Genomic DNA, 18,806 nt, shown 5'->3' with positions numbered 1-18,806 from the left:
AGTAAGCTGGCATACTGTACTTGAACATGTAACAATATGTTCACAATTGATTTGAACAGCATCAATAATGTTGTGTGGACATTTGTATTGGAATATTACATGTAATTATTTGGCTCGGCTTTAAATGCGCGCAGTTGAAGCGCGCTCCTGGTTCTTCCAGAAGATGCTGAGCTGCTCAATATACAGCCCGCAGTGAGCACAGGACGCTGAGCCTCACCCTGCTACCGACCCTTACATGCTTTCTTCGAAGATGGAACACGCATATCTGTGAACCAGTTTCTGCTCAAATACGGAGTGTTAGACAGGCAGCTTGGACCGGAGGAGACCAGAATGATGTCCTCTTACTATCACCCTGCCAAGGAAGCAGACATGGCGGCCATGACAGAGCCGCTTTGCCTGGAGAGAGGTAACGTCCACTGCATTGGGCTGGCTAACAGAACTGTAGATAAAAAAAAACACCGCAGCCTTTTCAAAAGATGACAGCGATGCACAGTTGGTTCTTTGACTAAAATGACAATGAAGGCGTTTGTAATCGTGCTTTATTCCTTGGTTATCAAGTTATTCACATTAGTGTACATGCCGCGTTTATTCCATGTTTGAAGCACGAGCAATAACTGGCACTCGCACGTTTCTTTCTTTTCATTAACTGCAATGTCCGTTCACACAATGCCAATGGATAAATGACAACCTTTAGTGCAAAAATGCTTCATTGCCCAGTTTGCTATAAACATCGAATGAAAGTCTGATCGTGCTTGTTTCTGACAGTAGTCCGCGCGGTGTAGCGCGTGCACCTCTGGTTAAAGCTATGACGCGGATGCAGCCAGATTAGGTGCGGTCAAGCATAAAACAGTCTCATCAACATTACATTTTAATGGCTGTTATTCAGGCGCATTTCCGCCACTGTTAATTACAAATGCGTTATTTAAATCATAACGAGAACCAGTGTCTATTCGCACTCTGTTGATAAGAGTGGTAAAGGAATAAATCCTTCGCATTTTAACATTTTTGGTTCCTTCTCTCTAAAGTCAATGTTTTTTGAACGCGTTCAAGGTCACAGAGGATGCCAAATGCTCTTGCTGCTACACCTAAATATGTTTGTACCGGTTTGAAGAGACTCCCAAGGTGTAAGCATAAACAAACTTCAAATGTTTCCCCCTCTCCACCTATTCGAAACCAGTGTCAAAATACAGCGGATACGATTTATACTCTGACGTCAATAATAATGTTTTGGTCGGTCGGAGCAAACCATACAGTGACCATGGTAACCCCTGCCAAACTTGCCAATGAACATCAGGCATACACCATATGATATCCAGGACCATCGGCGATTGTGTCACAAAATGGGCAGCTCAACCCTGCACAGCTGGATTTCTCTTTAACTGAGACAAAGAATGGGTCCATACCAACTCTCCGTGACTACACAACCAACTTCAAAGCTGTAAGTTTTGCCATTACTGTGCGAGTTTTACTGTTTTACTGTCCATTTAGCTGAGTTCTTTAAAGCTCACCTATTATTCTATATTTTAACAATATATTATAGGGCCATATCCAGTGGCACAAATTTACAAAAGTGGTGGTGCACAAAAAACGTAGATGTTTATATATAAGCTTCTGCCAAGGGTGTAACTTTGGTTTGAGAAGTGGGGGGGACACAAAACAGGGGGTCCTCCGCAATGAAACATTTTCTCAATTTAATTCCATATCCTGCCTTTCTACAAATATATTAAGGACTATAGTGTTAACAAATCCAAGAAAAATGTGTAGTGTATATAATAAGATTTTTTCTTTAAATTGAAGTTAAAAGCATCAATCTGGTGCACTTTGAGGGCAACATTAAGAGATGTATGGATACAGTTCTCAACACTCATATGAAACTGAACTGTGTTTCAATAATCAAAAAATCATTAGAATATCACAAGCAATAACAAATCATTGATAAACTCCTCTCTCCTATCTTTATCTCACCTATTCATTCTTTCTTTTTATTTATGCATATTTGACTAATCACTCCCCTTTCAAACTGTGTTTTTTATGTTGTACTGACCTATAGTACACATTGGAAGGATTTCTTAAAGGTGCGGTAGGTAATTTTGGAGAAACCAGCTCGAGTGTGCTGGAATTTGAAAATACACAACCGGAAAAAATCGACCACTTCCAGAGCCCCTCCAGAGCCCCACTACCACTTACAGAGCCCCTTCTCCAACACACATGAATGCGCACATCACCAATGAGGGCACGAGATAAGTTGTGCACAGATGGATGGCTGACAGGCAGGTTGGCCATCCAGTTATTTTAGCCGGGCCGGCTAAAATGATTGGTCGTGCTTTTTACAGCGCCACGGCTTCCACAGATGACATTTATTAATGTATTTTTGGTCAAAGCACTTAAGATATTCATTGCTATCGGGATGTTAAGAGCATTCCTTGGAATATAACAAAAACTGTATCTCGAGCCGGTTTCTCAAACTTACCTACCCCAACTTTAACTTATTTTATATACAACTATATTACATAGATGGAAATGTTTGTTTACATAGATGACCAAACCATTTGAGACCCACTGAGATAACTTAGACTAAAGTGAACTATCTAATCACTCAGAGTCCTTTACCTCCCTGAGCTGAAGTTATCTCTCTCAGTCCGACAGGAGAGGACTCTCCCTCTCCTTATTGTTGAAACAGCTTCTAATCTCCGTTAGCTCCGAGCTAGCACCAGATGCTAACAACAACCCCCGTGACTCTCAATGTCTCTCTGTCTCTCTCTCTTTCTATCTCTCTCTCACAAGATGAGCTTGTGCCACTCACACACAGACGCTCTCCGTGACGATGACCGCTTGCGTAAAAAATAAATAATAAACACATTTAAATATTGGGGGGGACACAAATAGGATTATGAAAAGTGGGGGGGGACATGTCCCCCCTGTCCCCAGTGGAAATTACGCCCATGGCTTCTGCAGTGACGTGCAATGAGGTTCATGGCTGGTGAGGCACTGGCTCTCACTCTTCAGGTTTACAAATATTATATTTTGACCTAAATCAAAATATTCTATTATTTTCAAAAGCTTTTTTAATCTGATGCTTCGATTAATTTTAAACAGACATTTCAACAAAAGGATACCCAAAAAATGGAATTGTATCATTTAAATATTGAATTGTTCTCTCTTAGTAAGATCCCATTTTCAATAAAATGGTGGTCTTACCTTGACTTGAAGATGAAGTCTATTTGCCTATCCTTCTGGACAAAAATCTCTTAGTTTTTTGCAAAAGTCCTCCTTATCTTCTTGTCGTTTCAAAAGTCTATCATAAATCTAATCGACAGATTTTATGATCGATAGATTTATGATTGGAAAATTATAAAAGCAGGGTAGACATGTGGATATTATCCGGCTGAACAAAATGTGCATTTATCTAACAGGTGCGTTTTCCATAGATCTTATTTCGAGATATTTTCTAAAATCCTATGGAGAAATCTCATTGCTTTTTTGTCGAGGGAAACAATGCGCAGCTTACTTCCGGGTTTTAGGACGCGTCACTGCACCTCTCTCGTCTCCTCTTCCCACACACCACACTTTTCGCAGCACACGTACTCACAGCCAATCAGCTCTGAATTATGTGAGATGACGTATGGTGGGGATGGCAGCTCACTGCCCCTATGGTCATTATTTGTTTGCCACACACATTAAATAGGAAAATACTCTGAGCATGCGCAGTGTAGTTTTTACAGTCACTGTTCACTAAGACAGTGAGAGGGAGGGGCATGATCGGGTTTTGTCCAACATGGCTCTAAACAGCTCAATAGGCACACACTGTAGACACTAATTAGAAGAACACAGACTAAAACAGCAATGTACAAACGAATCAGATGATTTAACATGATCGTGACATATATTTTAAGATGTATGTTTTTTGTAAGGCAAGGCAAGTTTATTTATATAGCACCTTCAACACAAGGCAATTCAAGGTGCTTTACAAAAATGAAAGACATTCAGACAAAGGCATTTAAAAACAGTTATTAAAAAGAAAAGATAATAAAAAGAAACATTAAAAGAAAAAATACATGAATAAAAAGTTACAGTGCAGTTTAAGATATAGTATATTTAAGAATAGTTCACACAGAAGTTCCACTTTACTGACGCCTTTCTTTAAGGTTTCTCCGAACATGAGCTGTGTACGCTTGTATGGCAAATACGTCCCGAGCAGCATACACAGAGAAAACCAGCCAGGACAAAGTCCCCAGACGCTGATTCCCTCGTAATTATTATTTTAATACTTTCTGCTGACACTAGGTGGGGCTGTGCCCCTAATGACCAGTCGCCACTGGCCATATCTATAAAACACATGTCTAAAGGACTAAGACATCGAGCATTGTTTCTGACACAGTGACGTTTCTGATGGGGCCATGGGCATAAAGCCAGCCCACATTTGAGTAATGTCGTCATTTCGGCAGCAAATCTGGATCAGCTCTGTTTTTCCCCCGTTTTTAGAGATTTGGGTACGGAGGAAAAGAGAGGGTTTTATTTTCGGATACTTTGTGAGTCTCCTTACACACCAGGGACACATTTATGTATAAAAAAAAGTGAATTTTGTATAATAGGTGACCTTTAAGTTGAGAGCTACTGTGCTGTCAGGATTCAGATGGACTTACGGAAATATTAGGGTTATTCCAGAATTTGAGGAAATGTTCAGTACCTATTCAAATTCGAAACCTTTATTTATCCAGGTGAAATCCCATTGAGATCAATGATCTCTTTTTCAAGGGAGACCTGCAGCAGTAGGTTCCACATGAAGACATAAAAACATAAACAACAGAACAACAAAAGGACATCATACAGCAAAATGTACAGGGATTACAATTTACATATCTATCCACATGTACAGGTACCAACAGCATCTGACTGTGGAGCATCCAACCGAGCTTTAAAAACATATAGTGGTACCAGCTTGGTCATTTTACATTCTTTTTGCAGACTGTTCCAAGTTAGTGCTGCACATCTAAAATCTTTCTTCCCTAAGACAGTCCTAGCACTTGGCACATTTAATAAAACCACAGCATGCGATCTCAGGTAATAACTACTTTCAATTCGCCGAGAGATCTGGGAGCAGATATAAGACGGTAGTTTATCCAACATGGCTTTGTAAATGAAAAAGTACCAGTGACTGAGCCTCCGTACAATAAGTGATGCCAAAACCGCCTTGGTATACAGTGTACAGTGATGCGTAAGTGCTTTACAATTTGTCAAAAATCTCAGTGCACTGTGATACGCAGCATCTAACTTGCTCAGGCAATCGGCAGGTGCATTCATATATAACAAATCACCATAGTCCAGCACAGGTAAAAAGGTCACAGTGACTAGCCTTTTTGCCACCTATGCAATTCCAAATATTCATGCCCAAATGTTAAAACATGTTGTTAAATATACTTTCCCTTTGACAATGTCTAATTCAAGTTGCAGAAAAAAGGGTTTAAAAATATTATTGGAATTTCTGAAATGGCTCTCGTGTACCACCTAAAAAGAGGCCTTTTTTTCTTGTCCATCCTTCTTGGTGAACAACTTGCATGTCAAATAAAGCATTTAAAACAGGCTTTTATTTGTTTTCTTTGCTATTATCTTGTTGATACAGTATATGTCTCTTGTAATGGTAAAATAAATCATAAACATATTTTAAACAACAGTAATTGAATTGATGGCTCCTGCCATGGGTACTGTGTTTACTGTAAGTCCTCTCTTTTATTTTCATATTTTTCTATTCTCTCAGTCTATAACGAGTGTGGCAGTCAAACAAATGCAACCCTGTTCCTCATATTATCAGAATAAGATAAGTTTGTTTCAAAGTTATCTTTCTTTTGTTTGTCCTTGTCTTGAAAGTAGTAGTAGTAAACATTCTGCAGCTAGCAATAATTCCTGAGGTAAAAGCTAACATTGGCATTGATTTGCAAACCTGTTACTATAACCTGGTTACAGTTCAGTTACAGGGTTGCATTTCCTGAAAATGAAAATCCAGAAAATTATCAAATAAAAAGTTTAAAAGTTTCTTTCAGTAGTTTTGCTGTCTAAATTCTCCAATTCTCAAATGATCCAATAGTGACAATGTTATTTACCCAGTTGCATTGCATTTCCAGTGTAACATTACCCCTCCAGGTCTCTCTGGGCACACTTGGTCATTATTTGAACCTCTCAATAAGTTTACAATGTTTCTTATTCCTCTTATTCCTATCATGTTTAACACTGTTGACATAACTTCACATGTACTATACTGTGCAGTAAACGTACCTTTTCCTCCTGTCATACAATTTGATGTTATTGAGGACAGTATAATGTAACAGTGAATCTACTGTTTTACAGGTGAGTGACCTGAAGCTACTGTTGGAAGCAGCATCACTGTCAGACAACCAGCTGACACCGATTCCGAATCATGCATTTACCCAATTTATATTTAAAAATATTGTCTTTGAATAAACTGTTTTATTTTGAAGGAGGGTTTTGTCATTTTTTCCTTTAGAATTAATTATCTTGTAGGATTCCTTTAATATAACACGTTCTTTCATAAAAACGTTATGTGATGACACTGTTTTAACAGGTGATATAAAAAATGCATGGGTAATGGATTAAAAATGTCCTGTTCTGTTTAACATCCTGACTGAATGTATTAATTGTATTCCCTAATTACAGGTAGTAAATACTAGGGATGTAACGATATACCGATTATCGCGGTATCGCGGTAAATAAACTTCTCAATACCGTCGTGAGACTGACTAAATCTACCGCGATTTAAAAAAAAAAAAAAGGGGGGGGGGGGTTTTTTTAAATAACACTTTTTTTTTTTTAAACCTTTATTTAACCAGGTGGTCCCATTGAGATCATCGATCTCTTTTTCAAGAGAGACCTGTCCAACATGGCAGCAAGTAGGTTACAACATGAAAATAAAACAACAGATAACACAAAAGGACATCGTATTTACAGGGCTACATGTACACAACTAGAGACATTGACAAGTACCAACCATATATTTATATCTCGCCATGTCAATAAGCCTGGCGTTAGACTTTTTCGCTGTCCGTCATTTTGACAGACAGGATCGTAAAATATCCGTCATAATCCCTTATTACCCGTCGGGTCTGAACAGTTCACGATAGAGCATGCTCATGAACTGTCAACGGGGGGTGGGGGGGGCGGTGTTATGCCGTGTGTGCATGCACCTCGCGGGACGCGCACAGCGTAAAGCAAAATCTCCCAGACATGTATTGATCTGTACGGCAAAGTACGGTTTGGAAACTATATCATTTCCTTTTGGAGGGCATGCATAACACGGCATAACACCAGAGCCTGGCTCTGGGGAAACGTTGGCGCTGTTCCGAGTTTGTTCTAATCTGTCAAAATGACAGACTGCTTTCAGATTTTTCCGTCATTGTTATATAAAAAATATTCGGTTAACGCGACCACTGGTGTCCCAGCAACATCAGTACCAAGCGAGAGAGTTTTTTCCAGAGCAGGGGATATTGTAAATGCCCAAACATCCCAGCTTATAAATACCTGGAAATGTGGACATTCTCCTAAAAACCTGTCTGATGATGCTGAGTGAGTGACTAGTGAGTTTGAGTTGAGTTACTTGAAAAACTAAAGTGAAACTTGATTTATTTTATTGCAGGGTCTGATTATGAAATGTCCTTGTTTATTTGTGAGATGCAGTGGCATAAAGAAAATGCTTACTTTGTTTGGTAGTACTAGTAGGTACAAAAACACTGGTTTTCTTGTTCCAGTCTGTTACTGTCACTTTGTTTTTGACACTTTAAAATACTGCTATCCTACAAAAATGCTGTAAAAATCAGATTTATTATGTAATAAAGAAACATTTTCCGAGTAAAAAAATGTTTTATTGAAGAAAAAAAATGTATGTTTTTTTTTCTTCTTACCTTTATTATTCAATATCGCGATAAATACCGTACCGTGGACTTGTTATCGCGATATTATCGTACCGTGAGTTTTTGGTATCGTTACATCCCTAGTAAATACTAATGTAAGCACAACACATTTATCTGGTCCACAGTCAGACATGATTACAGTGTTGACAGGTTACAGCATGAATTATACAATGATGTTTAAAGCATTTCAATAGGCTTTCAAACAGATCATATGCAGCTTGGACACAAAATATACAGTACAAATTTGGCAATAACTGTGAAAGTAAAAGATCTAAGAGTCTATGAAACATAGAGACAGTCTACCAGCAGCTGGTACTTAAATTATTCAGCTGTTGTAAATAAGATCCGCTTTCATAAATAATAAAGACTGTTCCAACATGTTGCTAACTTTACAGTAATCAGTATACTTCTGTTATAACTTTGGTTACTTAAGTTAATCAGCTGTATTGTTACCATACCTGAAATAATAATAATAATAAAAAGCTCTGTAACTCCACACAACACAGGCTTTCTTCCTCACTGGGTCTGCTGTTCGCTCTCCCTCTCACTTGTCCCTGTAAGACACTTAAAACACAGCACTGATAGCGGTTCACACTGTTTGATGACATATACTGAGCAGAGAGAGCTAATAGCTTCAGCAAAACTTACCCACGAAAAACGCTGCAGGTCTGGGTAATATAAGCTTGTGTGTTTCGTCTGTAAGATGTGTGCAGGGTGATCGAGCTGCTGGACCGTCTGCAGCGGAGTGGGGAACTGCCTCCTCCAAAACTGCAGGCCCTCCAGAGAGTCCTGCAGAGCAAATTCTGTGCTGCCATCAGAGAGGTATGGATATACAGCGGTGGGTGAGGGGAATTCTGGGGCCAAAATACTGGAGTGCTCCAGCCCATTTCTTTACACATCTTACACATAGTGTTTCCTTCCTGATTAATTGACAATAGGCAATAGGCATATCTACATTGTATCATCACGTGGCCCAGTGTAGGTATATTCGGATTCTTAGCACCACGGTTGTGTTTTCCTTAGTCCCGATGAATCGTTCAAATCTTTTGTGAACCCCATTATGTGCTTCAGTGAAGTTAAGGAAAATGTTATAGGAAAAGACATAAGTTTGGTTCTTTTCACTATTCAACAGCAACCCTCAGCTCTGTGTCCAGCTAAAGAGAGATGTGAGCAGAAGAGGCGGGGAAGTGACTTAAGGGGAGAAGAGTCAAGGCGACATGCATTTAATGAAATATTTCCTCTGAGCGGTCATTTTTAAAGTGACATCAATTACATATGACAGGAGGCACAGTGGCATCAGCATCAACTGTCTTGGTTTTTTTTATACAGCTGTATTTCATTATCTCTGCCAGAGCATAACAGTGTTTATGGCAATTTATATATTTACTTTTAATTAAATTCACAAATTGGCTTAATGTGACAATCTACAGTCTACAGAAGCAGCCAGGCGCAGGTTGATGTGACTGAGTGGGAAATCTTGGCTGTTGACGTGCTAAATAATAACTTAAGTAAACCGTTTCAGAATCAAACAATACATTTAATAATCAGAGCACTCACATAAAAACTTGCTTTATTTGCTCCTTGGAATGCATTTAAGGAATTGTGGGAAATTGGTCAACTTTTTGGTCTCAGATGTTTCTCACCTGTTTATTCAGTGTATTTCTCTTAACTACATTCATATGTTGGTCTGATTCCTCTGTAATCTGCTTGCGGCATCTCAGGTATATGATCAGCTCTATGACACTCTGGACATTGTTGGAGGACCAGAGGTGCGAGCACAGGCAACTGCCAAGGTATTACATGCAAACTAATAACCTTTTAGTTATGAATAACTTCCACTATTGCACAAACGAAATGTCATAGAGACATAAGTCCTTATCTTTTTATAAATATACTCTCAAGGAGGTGTCTTATATGCATGTGATTAAATCCTCTCAGGTTGCTTGCTGTTATCATTCCTCTTGTTCATATGTTTTTAATTCAGAACCAAACCAACTGCAGCTTTTGGGATTAAAATAGTCTCATACTACAGTATTGTAATGCTCACAGGGAGCGGCAGGACTGAACCAACAATGCAAATACTGAGACTTGGGACTTGGAAAAAAGTGATCAGATCGCTTGTGTAAACTGGCTTCATTTGGGAAACATGGAGGTGTGGAGGATTCTCATGGTCCTAGGGAGCTTGAGGCGAATAGCAGTGGGGTTAATAATCTTTTCAACGATGAAATGAATCGAGGGGCCATTTTTTTTTTTTTATCTGTACGAAGTGGGATATTTTGGAAGATAACCAAACTGGCTGACCCGGGGTGTACTGGGGAGCAGCACGTCTGTGGCGATTAGCAGATTGATGATTTCTGGCTGTTGTCTGAAGGAGAGCCGAGCTTGTGTCCTTCCAGATCTTACAGCAAAGGTGGATGTGCAGTTTGACAGAGGGAACTGCTAATTCGACCTCCTCTTCAGGAAAAACCCAGTCTCACGGCATTTCGTGTTATAGTCACAACATTTAATCTATTGATTCGTGTTCACCACGATTTTCCCCTTTTTTCGTGTCATCCAGAACGATTTTAAAAGCAATGTATTTTGTATTGGTAGTATGTTTTCTAATCAGCATCTTGATATGCGACACCTGTGAGGTGGATGGATTATCTCGACAAAGAAGGAATGCTCACTAACACAGATTTAGACAAATGTGTGAACAATATTTGAGAGGAATAGGCCTTTTGTTTCCATAGAAAAGTCTTAGATCTTTGATTTCAGCTCATGAAAAATGGGAGCAAAAACAAAAGTGTTGCGTTTATATTTTTTTTGTTCAGTGTAGAACCAACAACTCACTTTGCAGCGCCTCATTTGACTGAACCGCCAAACTATGCAACATGCCCTTTGCACACCAAAATACAGCAAACTGAATTGAAGATTAGGAAAATACCAATCAGAGTGCTGCTGACAATCTTTATCTTCATTCAACACAGCTTTGTGTGACACATTCTGCAACATAACTGGAGATTATGTTGCAAATTGTGTCACAGTATTTTATTTTTTATAATATGAAACAGATATTTGATATGGGGTGAATTGCCTTAATGTGGGACCCTCCCTAATGTGGGACACCTAAGCTCCAGTGGGTGTAGGTCTTCCTCAAACAAATGAGAGTCAGTAGGCTTGTTTGAGATGAGCTGCGGCTCGCCTCGAAAGTAGATGAGAATATCCGATTGCAGCCGGGGGAGGTCTCAAAAAGCTCGCCTGAAGTCGGACAGCTCGGAGTCGGCTTGACTCGGTTTGCAATGGCGGAAATTGCGCTGGCGTTCTTCGTTGCGGATGAAGTGGATGCAATACAAATACCACAATTATTATATCACTACAAATTAATCACTCAAGTGTCTGTTCATTTTAAAACAAATCAATACAAGGGGGGTTGAATCCTACATGTAAAAGACAGAACCACTTATTACTTTTCCAAACTACTTCGTCAGTGGTCTTGACCAGCTTGCATTTATAAAGAATGCACAAATGTGTTTAACCGTTAATGTCGGATTTGTACTAAGTAAATACATTTGTTTCTGCTCAAGATTAGATTCAACTTTATTGTTATTGCACATATTACAGGTAGCCTACTGAGACAACGAAATGCAGTTTAGCTTCCAACCAGGAGTGCAACAAGCAGTAAAGTGAAAAGTAATGTACACAATGTACAGAATAAAAGATAGAATGAATTGAATGATGAATAAACAGTGAGGGGTATGAATACACTAGATATATACAAAGCAGCCTGTGAGCAGTATGAACAGTGGGTATGAATATGCTAAGATATATAAAGTATGAAAACGGTAAGCAGTGCAAGTATAGTATAACATATATAGATATTAATTTCATGATGATAAACATTGTGGAACAATGATGAAAAATATGAATGGAAGTGGCGACGTAAAACTGACACAAAACAACAACAAACTTTTGCCGAGCCAATTAGAGAGTTTCATCAGCAGCACGGGGCAAAAACCACCAATGAGTGCTCAGCTCGAGATACCAGCGAGTCGTTTCCCATCAAGCATTTCGCTTCCGCAGCCCGTGGAGAGAAAACTGCGCCGCCTCGCTCTCGAGGCTGTCGGCGTCTTTGTCCTGCGAGATTTCAACGTCTCATGCAGTCGAGCCTCCAGAGCAAGTCGGACAAAATGATTAACCATCATGCAACGCACTAGCAAGACGGCGATCGCAATTGCGCAGGTCTGCGTCGGTCTCGCTCATCTCAAACAAGCCTAATGAAACTGTGATGTCATGTGATCAAAATCACATGACTTCTCAAATGTCCAATCACAGATGAGGGTGGAGCAACCTTCAAACAGGATGCACCCCAACAAAAAATGTCCCACATTAGGCTAAATCACTGTGCTTATCATATTGTTGCCTTCCTGACCAGGCCACAGTGGCAGCCTTTGCAGCCAGCGAGGGCCACGCGCACCCAAGGGTAGTGGAGCTGCCCAAGACAGAAGAAGGTCTTGGCTTTAACATCATGGGGGGCAAAGAGCAGAACTCCCCCATCTACATCTCCAGAGTGATCCCTGGGGGGGTGGCCGATCGCCAGGGAGGGCTTAAGAGAGGAGACCAGCTACTGTCCGTCAATGGAGTGGTAAGAACAACAAGTAAAAGAGGCAAAACTGCGAGGTATAACTTTTATCATAACTAAACACGGTCAAATTGATAACGTGAGAAAAACAAGGAAGGCGGTGTTGGTTGCATGAGGAGTTGAAGAAGTTACACCACCAGATGTCCCTAAAAATGTTTTTAATGCATTGGTCCTCTCTGAGCTTCATTTCTGTTTTGTAATTCTGTACAGTGCTTCAATGAAAGATATATAAAAGTTCAAAAACAATCTGCAACAAAAACAAGGTTCATTTTACCTAAAGCAAAAATGAATATGATACAGAGAACAGTTATGCACAGAGCCATGGCCATTTGAATTCAATGCTGGTGAACATTATTCAAATCAACACAAAATCAGTTCAAACCTTTGTGAAAGCAATGTCTATATTTCAGAAAATTACAATTCAACTGTGTCTGTTTGGCCAAATGACGGTTAAAAGGATGATTATTTTTGTTTTCACTTCTGTACTTGATAGTTATTCAATGAGGTGAGTTGTTTTGTGTGTTTATGTTTGTTGTATTTATGTGGATAGTGTGTAAATGATTTTTGGACTGTGTAGACCCCAGAAGTAAAATAGACATACAGAAGCTCAAGTCCACTGTGAACTTCTTGAAAACCACCTTTAATTCTGATCAAGAAATCTGAGTTGTACATCACCAGGTTGGGAGTTTAAGAAATAGACCCCACTGTTACAGGGCTCTTTTTAGCTTTAGCTAGTTTTTCTGGAGCCACAAGCCCTCATAAAGAGTTCTCAAAAATAAAAACATTGGACCATAGTTCAGTTTACAAGGCTTCTAACAAAATACGTAGATCTTTGCTTGTAAGAGTCTGCTAAAGCTGAGGTCACTGACACAACTTCCTGTATGCAGAGTGTTGAAGGGGAGCACCATGAGAAGGCTGTGGAGCTGCTGAAGGCGGCGCAGGGCTCAGTGAAGCTGGTGGTCCGCTATACCCCCAAGGTCCTGGAGGAAATGGAGGCTCGCTTTGAGAAGATGAGAAGTGCCCGCAGACGACAGCAGCACACTAGCTACTCGTGAGGCTGTTAACACATGCACAAACAGGGGGCACATGCACACATTCAGGTTGAGGTTTGTCACTAATTAATGACCAGCTTCCTGCTAATTATACCGTGTCATACACAGCTAGTTGCTAAATTCATCAACGACTAGATTTTTTAACATTATTATTAAAAAAAGATTTGATTGATTTAAAAATGATTTTTGTGCTTAAGGTAAGAAAAAAATGACCAACTTCAGCGACTTAACTCTAAATGACGGCAGTGCTGATCGAGGATTTAAGTAACCATCCAAGTCGGATTCTTAATAACTAACTGTGGCTACATCTCATACTGCTGTCTTATTATTGGTTTTGCTTTTAAAACGTCAGTAGCCACCAATGTCAGTGTAAATAATTTGCTACTTATATCAAAGCACTCAGTGGCAATTTTGAGTGGCAGGCCATGGATAGCGTTTCGGCATAGTTAGACACAGACAAATCATTATTTAGTAAGAAAGTAATCCGGGGCCTTTCATGCGTCCTCAAGATTGAGTAACCGACGCTGTTGTGTGGGCCCTAAGTAGATTGAAAAGCAAGTGAAGTTTATTCATATAGACCAGGGATGGGCAACTTTGATGATGGTGGGGGCCACATAATGTATGTACTGGCCACCAGGGGGCTGCATATTCACTTGGAACACACACACACACACACACAGACACACACACACACAAATTCCATGTATTGTATGTAATTATTAACAAATATACTAAGTCTGACATCTTCATTGAGATTTTACAATCTTTCAGGGAACATCCTCTAATAAGCTCACTAAACAAATATCAGTTCACAGAAATGTTATTTCATTTTTACAAGTGGCATGTTTGTATTGAACAGGTTATTTAACAGTGGAATAAAACTATTTTAAACGATTGGAAAGCAAGGAAAATGTGTGTGCATTGAGATTAACCATTAAGATAACATAAACATGAAGTGATGAACACTAACCCAGACATTAGTTGTCTAACTTGAACCGAAGACACTTGTAGCCAGTCTCTGCTGACGCACAATAAGGGGAATGTCAACACAGACACCTGTCAACCCGCTCTCTGCTGTTCCTCAGCGCCGCTCCCCCTCCCTCCCGCTGACATTATGAATGAAAAGCGTATAGTAATCATAGATAACACGGCAGGGTCCGTGACAGTTTGTTTTCATGTGATTTCAAATAAACAAAGTCTTGTTTTTTAGAATATTAAACTTATTTCTCCAAATTCAGATGATAAATAAAACCTTTAAGCTTGTAACGGCATAATTACAAGCGGTAACTTAACGTCACAGCAGGCATAACAACAGCCGGTGTTTCTTGTGAGTGTTTCCCGGGAAACAAACACAATACACACAAACGTGTCACAGATTATTTTGTGGTATTTGGCTGCCGAACAAAATCATGTACACAGCTCGCGACGTAACTTGGAGTCTAGTGGACGGTATCAAAAATAATATTTTCTTTTAATTAATTATGTTAATTAATCTGAGGGCCGCCATTTGCCCATCCCTGATATAGACCACTATCATGACACAAATGTGTCTCAAGGAGTTTTACTATCCATAATGCATAAAACACCCTCTGTCTTTAGACTCTGCTGTAAATGAGGACATTTAGAGGAAACCTCAAGGCAGTGTTGTAGTCAAGTCAGCAATTCACGAGTCCAAGTCACTCTCGAGTCCCCACCTTTCGAGTCAGAGTCCAAGTCCGAGTCACCTAGAGAGAGTCGGACTCGAGTCCAAGTCCAAGTCACAAGTCTTCATCTATTAACCTTAGTGGATATGTATGTGTTGAAATGTAGGTGCTCCTCTACATTGCTTTCATCCTGTCATGTTATAGTAATCTGTCTATTGAACTGCTGTGAAGCCAGTTTGGCTAAAACTCTTGTAATAGGTGCTATAATAATAATAACTTGAATTTATATTGCCCCTTTCATAGCCTCAAGGTCGCTTTACAAAGAAACATACAAGGACAAGACATAAAACATAAAAGAAAAACATAAACATAAAACAGGGGGCAGAAATGGAAGTGTAAGTGGGGGGGGGGAGTGAGTTATTGTTGGAAGGCGATGTTGAACAGTTGAGTTTTAAGGGTTGATTTGAAGATGATGAGAGAAGGGGCGTTGCGGATTTCTGCAGGGAGGGAGTTCCAGAGGGTGGGGGCAGCGACACTGAAGGCACGGTCCCCGAAGGTGCGGAGGCGTGAATGGGGAATGGAGAGCAGGCCGGAGTCTGAGGATCAAAGGGTGCGGGACGGGATGTATGGGTGGAGGAGATCCGTGAGGTACTGAGGGGAGAGGGCATGGAGGGATTTGTAGGAGAGGAGGAGGAGTTTGAAGGTGATGCGGGACTTAACCGGGAGCCAGTGGAGGTTGAATAGAGTGGGGGTGATGTGCTGCCAGGGCTTGGTGCGTGTGAGAACCCTGGCAGCTGAGTTCTGTATGTACTGGAGCCTGTTCAGGGTTTTGCTGGGAACCCCGGACAGGAGTCCGTTACAATAGTCCAGGCGTGAGGTAATGAAACAATGAATTAGCTTCTCAGCAACAGAGTCGGAAAGTGAAGGGCGGAGTCTTGAAATATGTCTGAGGTGGAAGAAGGCAGATTTTGAAACGGATTTGATGTGGTTTTGAAATGAGAGGGTTGAATCCAAGACAACACCAAGGTTGCGGACCTGAGGGGATGGGGAGATGATGGAACCGTCGATGTTGAGGAGCAGATCTCCAACCTTCCCGAGCAGTGCCTTGGGGGCCACAACCATGAGCTCAGTTGTATCACTGTTTAGTTTGAGTAGGTTGGTGGTCATCCAGGTTTTAATTTCATGTAGGCAGTTGATTAGTGACTGAGGGGGGAGATGGGCAGAAGGTTTTGTGCTGATGTACAGTTGGGTGTCGTCGGCATAGGAGTGGAAACAGAGACCATGGCTGCGGATGATATCACCAATCGGAAGGATGTATATTGTAAATAGAAGGGGACCGAGCACCGAGCCTTGGGGGACTCCATGGTTGACAGAGGCACAGGGGGAGCCGCAGCCAGCGTGTGTGACAAACTGTGTCTGGTCCAAGAGGTATGAGTGGAAAAGGAGATGGCGGAGTCAGTGAGGCCAAGGAGTTCAGACAGGTGGGTGAGGAGGATATTATGAGAGATGGTGTCAAAGGCTGCAGAGAGGTCAAGGAGAATTAGTGTAGTGATGGAGCCTGAGTCAGCTGCGATGAGGTGGTCATTGGTGATTTTGATCAGGGCAGTCTCGGTGCTGTGGTGGGTCCGGTAGGCAGATTGAAAGGGTTCAGAGAGCTCATGGTTGGACATGTGATGGTGGAGTTGGTCGGCGACTGCTCTTTCCAAGATTTTACTAAGGAAGGGAAGGTTGGAGATTGGCCTGTAGTTGTTGAGGTCAGTTGGGTCAAGTCCAGGTTTCTTCAGAATGGGGGTGACTGAGGCGGTTTTGAAGGATGTCGGGTAGATGCCAGTTAGCAGGGAGGAGTTAATGATGTCCACGATGGTGGGCAGAATAGTGTGTAATGTTGCCTTTACTAGGACAGTGGGCATGGGGTCCAGAGAGCAGGTGGAGGCCTTAGAGATCAGCTTAGCCACCTGGACAGCATCCACAGGGGCGAATATAAAGCTTATTACTATTATAAATATTATTATTATTATAGTGAATGTTTAAATTATATCAATAAAGATTAAGCCCCAGAAAGCACATGGCTACTTAGCATGCAAAATGAGTCATTCTGCATGTTAAGTAGCCATGTGCTTTCGTGTTATCGGCTGAATCTTTATTTATTGATTCGATCACATTACTCTGATGATAGTGTTCAAGACAGCCTATATGTCTGAACTCGATCCTTAGAGTAATGTGTTACGGAGCCTTCTCTTCAATATTGTTTCCACATAACGAGAATTTTGCGCTGATTTTTCCCAATGTCGAAGCTCAATCTGTGAAAGCATACAGCACGATGCGGGGTGTGTCTCTAGACATCTTTAGACTGGAACAGCGGGGCCACGGCCAGTACGTGATCTCGCCGCGCAGGTGCCCACGCCAGGACAGAGTACATCTGACTCGAGACAAGACTTGCTCGAATCCGAGTCCAAGTCGGAGCGTCAATGTACAAGTCGAGTCCGAGTCATCGTGGGCGACAAATTCACGAGTCCGAGTCGTCGTGCGCGAGAATTCACAAGTCCGAGTTCGAGTTCACGTCAATCAGTGGGCGATTTCATTGAAAAATAACCTGTTACCTATTATCATGCAAGAGTCAATAGCAGACTCATTTCCAAGCAGGAAATACATTTACTTTTTTTTTTCACAGAAGAATGAATGTTGTTTTGGCCATATTTCTATCATTTTTTGGTGTGTAGTTTACCAATATGCAGTGTTATTCTCTATCTCCCTGCAGATCTCTGGAGTCCAGGGGTTAGCTCAAGTCCTCCGTCGACTTCATCGTCCTACCCCCCTGGCTTCTGTTCTAGTGGGAGAATGATGAGATAGATGAGAAGCAAAAAGCCAAAGTAGCCTACTAGAACCTTGTCTTCATGAAGCCAACGCTGCAGTTTAGGATTTTCTTTCGTCTTTCTCTCCCTACTCCTTAGAGAAATGCTGAATGAGCTTGTTATCAACCCATGCCTAGAATTGTATTTTTCCAGTGTAAAATTACCACAGCATGATATTTCTTATCGCTAGTGTGTGGCTTACTACAACCTTGTGTTCTCAATTCCCTTTATTTTGTATTGTCATGTACAATACAAAAGTCCAGCTCTCTTAGCGGTGTGCAATTAGAGCTCTGTAGCAGAAGAAAGATGGAAGCTGACACACAGCCTTCAATGCTATTTATCATGTCCCATAATAATTATGAAGAACAACCCTGGAATCACTGGCAAGTGTCACCTAGTCAAAGTTTTGGTAATTTTTCAATAATAATGTATTTGTGTATTCATTGATTTTCACAATTATCGATTAAATAAAGTCTGTGTAAAGTAAATGCTGTCATTTTTTTGCTACTGCATATCCATAATGTTCTAAAATGCTCCTCCAGTACTCAAAATTGGCTCTCACAGTGATAAGGGTTATAAGTAATAATAACTCTGTTTTATTGTTCTCTAAGACTCCAAGATGGAAGATTCAAAGGTTTATTGTCGTAACACAACAACGGTGTAAACATTATTTTTTAAAAATCCTTAATTTTGAGTTTTCACCTTCATTTGACCAATCA

The 18,806-nt window shown here is 40.7% G+C and overlaps 1 protein-coding gene across 2 annotated transcripts; it reads left to right on the top strand.

Annotated features, from left to right (window-relative positions):
• Positions 1-87: 87 nt before the first annotated feature.
• On the top strand, positions 88-18,575 carry lin7b (lin-7 homolog B (C. elegans)). Of its 2 annotated transcripts, XM_079643428.1 has the most exons (6): positions 116-406; positions 8,623-8,741; positions 9,641-9,712; positions 12,334-12,543; positions 13,428-13,591; positions 17,994-18,575. In XM_079643428.1, exons 1-6 carry the CDS (start codon positions 331-333, stop codon positions 18,013-18,015), a joined length of 663 nt encoding a protein of 220 aa, XP_079499554.1. In that variant the 5' UTR covers positions 116-330; the 3' UTR covers positions 18,016-18,575. The 2 variants fall into 2 exon arrangements, with proteins under 2 accessions (XP_079499555.1, XP_079499554.1); XM_079643429.1 differs by lacking the exon at positions 12,334-12,543 and having other exon boundaries at positions 88-406.
• Positions 18,576-18,806: the final 231 nt, after the last annotated feature.

Source organism: Notothenia rossii (genome assembly GCF_949606895.1).
Source record: "Notothenia rossii genome assembly, chromosome: 8".
In the NCBI taxonomy this organism is placed as follows: Eukaryota; Metazoa; Chordata; class Actinopteri; order Perciformes; family Nototheniidae; genus Notothenia; species Notothenia rossii.
Note: the sequence above shows the minus strand (reverse complement) of the source record. Positions and strands in the feature narration are given on the sequence as shown.